This window comes from Lactuca serriola, chromosome 2 (genome assembly GCF_051521515.1).
Source record: "Lactuca serriola cultivar US96UC23 chromosome 2, Lser_US96UC23_V15, whole genome shotgun sequence".
NCBI classification, from domain to species: Eukaryota; Viridiplantae; Streptophyta; class Magnoliopsida; order Asterales; family Asteraceae; genus Lactuca; species Lactuca serriola.
The window spans coordinates 162,016,142-162,026,974 of NC_136409.1; the positions used below are offsets into that span (position 1 = coordinate 162,016,142).

Genomic DNA, 10,833 nt, shown 5'->3' on the forward strand with positions numbered 1-10,833 from the left:
GATGTTAACTTGAGCATTTCCTTATGAGATCTTGGTTTAGGGAGTTTCTAGGGTTTTCTCCCATCCCTTTTGTGTCATTTGAGTCCTTTGAGCATGATTTGAGGTTGAAACCTTAGATATGGAGTGTATGAGGTCTTGTGAGTCGAAAGACCCGAACTTTATTGAACTAGAGATAAGATCTTGTGTATCTAACCCTTATTGGAGCTTGAATTGGCATTATGGAGCAAATATGTCATGCATGAACGTAAAGATCGAAGCTTTATGTCATAATCGAGCCTTAGGAAGTCAGATCTGGAGTATGGGGCATGGGTTCTGCCTTAAAACGTCTGAATGAGAATTTGACTTGAGGGACTCGACGAGTTAATGAACTAACTCGACGAGTCGGCTAGGGTTTTCCCCGATGAGTCTGTATATGGGTAACTCGACAAGTTGATGAGACAACTCAATGAGTTAAGTTGGGTTTTCATGATGTTTAAAGTAACAAAGGGGACTCGGCAAGTCATATTGATGCCATTGACGAGTCGGGTTAACATAAACTGTTGACTCGAGTGTTGACTTCTGTTGACTTTAGGTTTTGGTCAAGACATGGATTATGGGGACCATGTAGGGGTAAAATGGTCTTTTAACCATTCCAAGAGTTAGAGAGAGAGAGAGAGAGATAGAGAATAACCTTTGGTTTATTAGAGTTGTGAATAAAGTATTAATTAGAGATAATTGTCCTATGTGTTAAGCGGAGGCTAATTCAGAGATTTGTGTACGAGATTATTTGTTTGCTTACTACGAGGTAAGTCTTCTCACTATACTTACCTAGAGTGGTAACATTTGTGTGACCGGAGGGTCTTATGTGCTTATATTGAGTATTGTGATATCCTGCATTATGTCTTTGTGATTTATGCTATGTATTATTCTGAGCTTACTGAGTTAGGACCAGAGGGTCCATCCGAGTTGTGGGACCGGAGGGTTCCACTGAGACACTTTGACCGGAGGGTCTTATCTGAGTATAGCCATGAGAGGCTAATGAGCTATGTGTGGTATTTTGGGGAACTCACTAAGCTTCGTGCTTACCGTGTTATGTGATATGTGTTTCAGGTACTTTTCAGGATATCGGGAAGGCGTCGACTCGATTATACACACCGATTTCGAGATCATGTGGATTCTGGGATAGTGATAATTTTTATGTGGAGTTGTGTTGACACTTGAACAATTATGTTTTTGAGAAATATATTATGAGTTTTTATGTGTTTTAAAAATGAAAATTTTGTTTGAAAATTTACGGTGTTACATTTTGTTACCAAATTCACCATAATTTTTTGACCAAATATTAGCAATATATTACCAAAATATTATCAAATTCACAAACACTTAATCAAAATACATTCCAAAAACACTTCAAATTCACAGACAACAACCAACTACATGGATCATTAGAAACACTTCAAAGTCAAATTAAATTCCAGAAAGACATAAACATCCTACATAGCATACTAGTTGAATCTTCTGAAACACTACAACTTGTAAATAATTATTCCAATGAACACCCAACTTAAAACATGATCATCTTCAGTAGCCGATTCTCAGCTTCAACGTTGTTCTTAGCCTTCAACAACCCTAGAATTACCTTAGTACATCGTCTACGTCCTTCATCATTAACCCATCTAATAAACTTACATTTGGGTCCCTGTAAAGTTCAAATCCAACCAACTTACGATCACCGTCACACAAAAGCTTGAGTTAGAAAGAATCAAAACGACCTTACCTTCTTTGTGTATCCATAAAACTTTCTTCCGGGGTAGTCTTTAGTCCACAAAGTTAGTATAACACTTGGTTGCCCATAATTACATTTCACCATTGCTGATTTTTTACTTGTATGAAAGAGATTAAAGAAAGGGGAGATGAACTGAGAGAACAAATGTAGATAAAGAAAATGTGATGCTTCTAATGACTGATCTAGGGTTTTTGAAGGGGATGAATAAGTAAAAGGACGAAAATACCCCCAACGTGCAAGGCATGTGGGGGTTTTAACTCCAAAATCAAACGACATGTTAGATTAGGGACCAGGTGTGTAATAAATCAAACAATTAAGGTTTGGCAAGGTTAGAAAATGGAGTTAGGGACTAGGAACGTAACAAACACCAAACCATAGGGACCATTCGTGTAATTTGTTCTAAAATTTAGGTGAGTATTTAATTCCAAAAACTGTTAAAACGGCACCCACTTTGAAAAAAAAAACCAAATTTTAGTTTTCTATTTCAAGAAACATTCAGTTACAGAAACTTCTGAGTTTGAAGATTTCCATCCCGTGAATCTTTGAAAAGTTCCTATGTCAAGAAAACCACTGTTCAAAGAACCCCCAAAGCCTCTGGGATCGTTCCGTTATTTTTCTCATATCGATGACGGAGGAGACGAATGGACTCCGGCGACCACCGCTGTCGTCTTCGGCGGAACCAACGCCGGCCGAGTACACAGGGAAAAGAGGGCCACCATTTCTCGAATTCATTGCAATCATGATGTGGCTTGGCACTCTTCATTTTCTCGCTTTTCTCGTCGTGGCTTCCTTCGTATTGCTTCCTCTTTCCAATTTCCTCATGTTAATCACCTCTCCCTTTTCCTTTTCCTGTAATCGTGTCTCCATCAATCATGGGTTTAGGTTTTAGCCACAATCTCATTCAATTTCCATCTTTTCTTCTGTAATTTTTAATTTTCAGGGTAATTGCAATGCTTCTGGTGCTTACATTCATCCCCATTAACGACAACTGTAAATGGGGCTTAGCCTTAGCCAGGTTGATTATTTCCCTTTCTCCCAATTCGTATTCCATTGACATAAAAAACCAAAACCCCATTACTATCATCTACTCAAAGTCGATGTAATTCACATTTCCCATCAATTTCAGGTTCATATTCAAGCATGTTGGTGGTTATTTTCCCGCCACTATATACGTCGAGGATATCAAAGCTTTCGATCCTGATAGGGCTTATGGTAAAAATGCTTTCTTTTTTTCAATCTCGGGTTTTAATCAACAAGAATCGATCTAAAATTAAGATAATTGTCCTTTGTTATTTGTTAATACAGTTTTTGGGTTTGAGCCACATTCAGTTTGGCCTATGGGAGCTGGAATACTAGCAAATCTTACTTCTTTCATGCCTATTAAAAAAGTCAAGATCCTTGCAAGTAGTGCTGTAAGACTTTTTTTACCCTTGATGCTTTTAAAGTTTGAAGTTTGTATGCTTTAAATATTCATATTATTATGAAGTTATGATATAAACGAATCAGGTGTTTCGTACCCCTTTGATAAGACATTTATGGACATGGCTGAAAGTGTCATCAGTAACAAAGAAAAACTTCATCTCTCTTTTGAAAAATGGGTGTAGTTGCATAGTGATCCCAGGTGGAGTACAAGAGACATTTTTTATGAAGCATGATTATGAGGTTTGCACTTTGCATACCCCCTTTTGTTATTTAAATGCTCATAAGATGAACAAAAACAAAGAGGATTGAATAGATTAATTAAGTCTAAGTTATTTATTAATAAATAATAAAAAATAGGTTGCGTTTCTAAAGACAAGGAAAGGATTCATACGCCTTGCAATGGAAAACGATGCTCCTGTGGTTCCTGTTTTTGCCTTTGGCCAGGTATTTATTTACATGTCTTAATTGATTCAGACATATTGTCAACTTTTCATTCTCAAAATTAAAACATGTCTTGATTGATTCAGTCGTATGTTTACAAGTGGGCAAAGCCACAAGGGAAATTTTTCTTAAAACTCTCTCGAGCCATTAAGTTCACGCCTATGATCTTCTGGGGGGCATTCTGGTAATTATCAACCCAATCCATCATTTCATCATCATCATCATCATCATCATCATCATCATCATCATCATCACTCAACACTTTTTATTTTTTTGGAGGTCTTTTGTACCCTTTCGGAGACCAATGCTTATGGTGATTGGAAAACCAATCCATTTCAAGAAAAATACTACACCCTCCATGGAAGAGGTATTCAATTCAAGTTATTAAAAAATATATATCATCAACCCTCTGTAATTTCATTGATTAAAATCTTTTTCTAATTTTGGTTTTTATAAAATTTGTAGGTTTCGGTCGTACATGGTCAGTTTTTGGAAGCACTTCAAAGTCTATTCGATAGGCATAAAGAACGAGCTGGTTATCCTAATCTTGAGCTACAAATAATATGATCTAATGCATCATCATCAAAAAAGAAAAAAAAATTATTAGTCAGAAATTATTTGATTATTCTAAAGAGTAAAAGACATTCAATATTTTTATTTATTTGTGTTATTGTTACCTTGAGTAAGTAACTTTAAGTAGCATGGGTTTGGTTTGTAATTTGTAAATAATAATTTAGTTTATGCAATTTTGTTATTTAGACTTACAATGTCCAAAATTCCAAATGGGCTTGAATGTATTTGATTAAAAAAAGAAGGGCCCTATTTGCATTTACTTGTGTGGACTTAAATGCTATGGATCTGGTCGCAAGAGGGGTCGAACGTGCTTTTAATGTAAGTGGAGGGTTCAATATGTAAATATCTTTGCAAAGTTTCTGTGCAAGATCACCACTCGCCACGCGTCTATTAGCGGCGGGAAGGAGCCAGGAATAAATGCACTTGACCAGTTGTTCACTGCCATTACTCTTGATTTGAGATAACAAATTTAACACACAAGAGAAAATAATTTCGTTCGATTGATTTTGGGGGTTTCAAGGTCTTGGAAGCTCGATTTCGACAGGTAATTCTTTAATTCAATTGTTATGATTGTAGGGTTTGAATGTGGTCGGAGAAAGGGTAGTTTGGTCATAAAAATCTGTTTTTCCGGTGGTTGTCTCACCACATTCTACCACCCCTCCGCCTCCAGTGAGCCCTAATTATGGCTCTACATGGCGATGGTGGCCATTGTCGGCCAACGATTGGTGGAGGTGGATGTGCTCTCTTATATGGTTGCAACCGGGTTTTGGGTCTTCCGACCTAAAATTATATTATTTCTGAATCTCTCTAAAATTATAGGATAAGATTTTTGAAAAGTGTTATGTTAACATACATGTGGCTTGGATTTGGTTCAAAATTCATATAAGTTTTTATTTATTTATTGACATGTGTCCAAAAAATAAAATTGATAATGTAGCTTTTTAAGGAGTGTTTGGGATTGTGGTTGTAAGGAGCTCCAACTTGTTTAAATAAAATGAAAAGACCTTATTGACTTCAATTATAAGGAATTCTAACTTATTTAAAAACAACTTATAATTTTTCTAAACAAATCTAACATATTGATCTTGTTTAAATTAATTCTATATGATAAATATAATTATTTGTACTATGATTGTTGTTGTACCTTAATTAATCCTATGCTAAATTTAATTATTTGTAATATGATTGTGGTTGTTTTGGTACATGTCTTATATTTGTTTTCTATTACTTTTCATATATCAAGGATTCAAGTCTACACATATATAAACAAAATAGTAGAATTTCTAAAATTCATTTGAACCGATGTTAAAGTCTGAGGAATATATAAATATGTGGCAGTTGTTAGGAATAGAGGTAAGAAGCCAAATATTGGTAGCTGCTTCACAAATCGTATGTTCATTTTCCGTGTTGATATTTCTCCTTTGTAATGCCAAGGTTACGCAAGGGTGGTTTAACAATTTTGGGGGCTTTAAACAAACCAAAAATACGAGGGTTTTTGGTCTTTACTATATTTAACGTTATAAATTCCCCTTCTATAGCGAGACTTGGGACTGATAATAATAAATTAAAATGTTTATAAATGGCATAGTTAAGTTTTTCATTATGTATATGTTAATCACCAAGACAACTACAAATGAAAAAAAATGATGCCTATGTGACTATTAGTAACAAACTAATTAAGATTTGAGACATTAATATTGGGTTAGGTTTGAAGAATATGGAGTCCTTTAGAGTTGGAGACTCTGAGCTTAGCTTTTGTTACAAGATGACCCTTCTCCTTTATATTTATCTATTTATAAAAAGTTACCAATATAACTATTTGTCAAAATATTATTCTAAAGGATAAAAAATAGGTTGTTATATGTAAAAATAAACGATAATTCAATAATATATAAGGATACGTTTTTTAGTCATTTTACATATATAGCTGAAAAAACAAATAAAAAACAACTTATTAATTTATTCATTTTGTTACCATAAACTTCAATTTTTTTTTTCAAAAAACTATATGTTCTTAGTGCATAACTGAATATACACTTTTGAAAAAAAAAACCATTAGTTTTCTTAAAAAAAAAATCCCAGACACTCCCAAGTATATCATCACTTTCTTTATATAATATTATATTACAGATTTATAGTAATTAAGTAGAGTTTTTAAGACACGATCCCCAAAATAGTCAATATTGTGCGGATGATTTCAATAAAATAAGTATCGTATTACTTTATAACGAGTCTATGTGAAGTTATTGCAACATATCCCCCATCACAAGAAAAACTTTTTTTTTTTTAAATCGCATTATTATAAAATGGTTTGTATTATTGTTAAATTGTTCATGCCATTGCAAATATGTTCATATCATTACGAATTATCATACTATTACAAAATATATAAATTCTTCATCGAATTTATTTCTTCGTTGTCAAGTTTTCTTTATGGAACAATTTCTAATGGAATCGTTGCAAAACAAGTGATTATTTTTTTAAAAAGTAAATATATATATATATATATATATATATATATATATATATATATATATATATATATATATATATATATTGATAAATTTACATCATAATAATAGTTGAATATTTTATTTAATTTTGAAGTTTCATTTTTAAATTTGATTCTAAAAATAGTTTGATATAGGAAAAAATTAAATAAAATATTCAACTATTATTATGATGGGCAGTGGCTATCCTATCATCATCTATATGTTTTTGCAACATAAATGTAGTATAAGATTTGTTAAGTTAACCTAAATCTGAAATATCTAGTTTGCAGCATGAACATGGGTTCTCAGTTTCCTTGAAGTTCACAATATCTATCTTATCTCAAAATTAAAATAAAAATAGAAAACAAGAATAGAATAAGATATTAAAGAGTTGAAACTTTAGGTACCATTAGGATCTACACTCATAAACTAGAAGGACTAAACATGCAAATGTTTCAAAATCATCCTTTTGTTTTAGTTGCTTCATATTGTTTTCGCTTGCTTCATAGTTTATATTATAACCACGTTTACAACTCCCAAAGCTTTCGGGACTGTTCACCCGCCATTTTCCCCATGTCCAATATGGAGGAGAGGAACGGAATCCTGAAACCACCGCCGCCGTCGGCGGCGCCGGCGGAGTTCACAGCAAAAATGGTGTCACCACTTCATACATTCTTTGCAATGATAATATGGCTGGGATCTGTTCATCTTATCGTTTTTCTCAACGTTGCTTCCTTCTTATTGCTCCCTCTTCATAAATACTTCATGTAAGTTTTGTCTAATCTGTTTAAAAGATAATTTAGTTTGATTTTCATCTTGATTTTGTAATTTTTTTTTCTTTTTCAGGGTATTGGGAATACTTGTGGTGCTTATGTTCATACCTATTGATGAGAACAGTAAATGGGGCATATCTGTAGCCAGGTATTGATTTTGCAAGTTCGATGTAGTAATTTTTGAATCAAAATCGAGTTAAAAGTGCTTTAGATAAAAAGTTGCTGCGTTCACTTTTTTACATGTTAAAATAGAATAAAATTTCTTAAAAATTATCTAGATCTGAGAACACTCTTTGATAACTTATTTTCTTAATGATAAATGATAACTAAGATTGGATATAAAATGAAAAATGAAGAACTTATAAGTTTCTTAAACTAGAAGTGTGTGTTGATTAATCTATTGTGTTCATAGCATTTTGTCAAGGCGATAATTAATAGATAAAGTTGGTTTGTGAAGGTATTTTAGTATGTTTCTCTTTGTTCAGATTACTAAAAAAAAGCTTTTCATTATCAATGCTACATATATATGTTTTGGAATTTGAATGTATTTTAGTATGTTCATGTAGTCTTTTCACCCCCAAAAGGGGTAGCTTTGTATCCTTTTTATAGATCCGCTAAAAATGATTTGTTAATTGGTATATATTCTATCAAGTGGATTCTTTTTATGAGAAAGGAATTTTTTACATCATTACAAAGTTTCTCTTTTTAAGATGTGATAGTGGTATACCACTTGCTCTTGATAGAAAGTAAGGGGTTGTATAAAGAAGGGTTTTATTTATTTATTTTACCGAATGAAAGAGTTTAAATATGTAAAATAACATTTTACCCTTCTATCTCAAAGTAATATTGAATAATAATTGACTGTTTATTTTTTGAGAACGTCACAAGTTTGAGATTGTAAATGACTATATATGATGAAAAATTAAACAATTGTTTGTTGACAACAACATTGTGCTTTCATTTTTAATTTTTTTTTTTTTAATTTATAATCTTAACCAAAATCATCCACAATGGGATATGCCCAAACTCAAAAGATTAATTGGATGTAAAGAGCTTATAACAAAAAATAAATAATTGAAATGTTATGCTAGTTACATAATATAATTTCGTCATTTCGATATGAACGACATTAAATAATTTTTTAAGATTTTTTTCAGTGGTTACATGATATTTTTATACAATGTGAATATATGTCGATGTTTTATTTAGTTTGGTTAAAGGGCAACAACGCAAATAGAAACATCACTATATATTAAGCTACATTAAGTTCAGTAAGTCAAAATGGAAACAACACTCAAGTCCATGATATTAGTTTTGGAATTCGAACTACCAATTGTGATAATTTAATTTATTTGAATTTGATTATAGCAATATCCATCAACTAACTAACTAACTAGTATTTCATTAATATTTCCCATCAATTTAAGGTACATATACAAACATGTGATTGGTTATTTTCCCGCTACTCTATACGTTGAGGATATCAAAGCTTTCGATCCTGATCAAGCTTATGGTAATTTTAACATAACTATCATAAAGTCTATAAGAAATAGTGAAATTATGAGACAAAAAATTATGTTTATTAATTGCAGTTTTTGGGTACGAGCCCCATTCAGTTTGGCCCATTGGATGTGGAATACTATCCGAACATACAGGTTATATGCCTATAAAGAAAGTCAAAATCCTTGCAAGTACAGCTGTAAGAGTAGTCAGAAATTAGCCCGAAAATACCCACCACAAAATATTAATATATCCAATAATATTAAAATTTTAATTAATCAGGTTTTTTACACGCCATTTCTGAGGCATTTATGGACATGGATGGGATTGTCGGCAGCAACAAGGAAAAACTTTTCATCTCTTTTAAAATCAGGGTGTAGCTGCATAGTCATCCCAGGTGGAGTACAAGAGGCATTTCACATGAACCATGATTCCGAGGTTTCTTTTTCATCATTTTATATATAATATTTTATGTAATATGTAATATTCCATTTGATGAAAAAATTAATACGGGTTTAAGGTAATTTATTTTTTATATCTATAGGTTGCCTTTTTAAAGGCAAGAAAAGGATTCATACGCCTTGCGATGGAGACCAATTCCCCTTTGGTTCCTGTTTTTGCCTTTGGCCAGGTATTTTTTAATTCAACCCAAGAATTTGTATCACATATCGCATAATATATACTTGACTTCTCCTAATCCCTATATATATAAACTACCACTTATTTTCATTCCTCAAACTTGTTTCCATAACTATGATTACAACATGCATGTCTTATCTACTGCAGTCCTATGTTTACAACTGGTGGAAGCCACGTGGACAGTTCTTTCTCAAACTCTCTCGAGCTATTAAGTTCACACCCATTGTCTTTTGGGGTACCTTTTGGTATGTTCAAAACAATATCATTCAACATTTAAAGACAACCTTATTATCATCAAATAACAGTTTTTGTTGGTTATATAAATTCTATATGCAGGTCTCCTATACCCTTCAGGCGACCAGTTGTTGTGGTAGTTGGTAAACCAATATATTTCAAGAAAAATTGTACACCCACCATAGATGAGGTATTCAAGTTATTAATCTCATAATATATATCCTTTGAGTACATGAAATATAATTCTGATTTGATTTTTATATTTTGTAGATTTCTGAGGTACATAGTCAGTTTGTGGAAGCGCTGCAAAATTTATTTGATACACATAAAGCACGTGCTGGTTATCCTGATCTTAAGCTAAGAATGATGTGATACATGCTGCATTTGTGTATTTTTACGTGTTCTTGTTTATGTCTAGATTAGTTCTTACCCATAGATAGAAGCAGGTTAAAGAATAAAGTTATGAAGGAATTAAATTATGAGGAAATTAGTTGGAACACAATAAATAATTATGTTGTACAATTTGTTTCCAAAATCATTGGTTGGCTTTTGGATCATCCGATTTAGCAGGATATTTTTAGTGCGTTACCTTAATTAGCGGTGACAAATGCATCTTGATTTTGAAACAGTAACTAATGACTATACACAATTTGCATATAGTGTATTCTAAGCCGCAATTAGGTGTGCATGTCTCGAGCGCGGTGATTGTTATTCTACTTTTTGTAAAATCATTAAGAGATAGTTATACATGTAAGACCCTGAAAATGTGGATATACTTGTACAAAGTTTGTAAGTGAATAAGCACACTCATTTTGATAAGAATCTAAAGTGACAAGTATATGTAGTTCATAGTTGTACTTTGTATGTAAGGATGTCCCTGAAACTAAGCCATTGTATGGTTTTAGTGCTTTGGAAAGGTTACAAACCATTTTAGATTGGGAGCTGATCCGTAAACAACAATTTTTCTCCGTACACAACAATTGGTGATTTAAAA

At 32.5% G+C, this 10,833-nt stretch overlaps 2 protein-coding genes across 2 annotated transcripts; both read left to right on the forward strand.

Annotated features, from left to right (window-relative positions):
* Window positions 1–2,228: 2,228 nt before the first annotated feature.
* LOC145087211 (diacylglycerol O-acyltransferase 2D-like) lies at window positions 2,229–5,219 on the forward strand. The gene is made up of 9 exons (XM_079025121.1): window positions 2,229–2,587; window positions 2,706–2,780; window positions 2,892–2,977; window positions 3,071–3,177; window positions 3,272–3,427; window positions 3,545–3,631; window positions 3,715–3,812; window positions 3,908–3,995; window positions 4,094–5,219. The coding sequence occupies exons 1-9, from the start codon at window positions 2,391–2,393 to the stop codon at window positions 4,193–4,195; spliced, it is 996 nt and encodes a 331-aa protein (XP_078881247.1). The 5' UTR covers window positions 2,229–2,390; the 3' UTR covers window positions 4,196–5,219.
* LOC145087212 (diacylglycerol O-acyltransferase 2D-like) lies at window positions 4,608–10,396 on the forward strand. The gene is made up of 10 exons (XM_079025122.1): window positions 4,608–4,745; window positions 7,236–7,460; window positions 7,540–7,614; window positions 8,894–8,979; window positions 9,059–9,165; window positions 9,249–9,404; window positions 9,511–9,597; window positions 9,753–9,850; window positions 9,942–10,029; window positions 10,110–10,396. The coding sequence occupies exons 2-10, from the start codon at window positions 7,267–7,269 to the stop codon at window positions 10,209–10,211; spliced, it is 993 nt and encodes a 330-aa protein (XP_078881248.1). The 5' UTR covers window positions 4,608–4,745; window positions 7,236–7,266; the 3' UTR covers window positions 10,212–10,396.
* The last annotated feature ends 437 nt before the right edge of the window (window positions 10,397–10,833 follow it).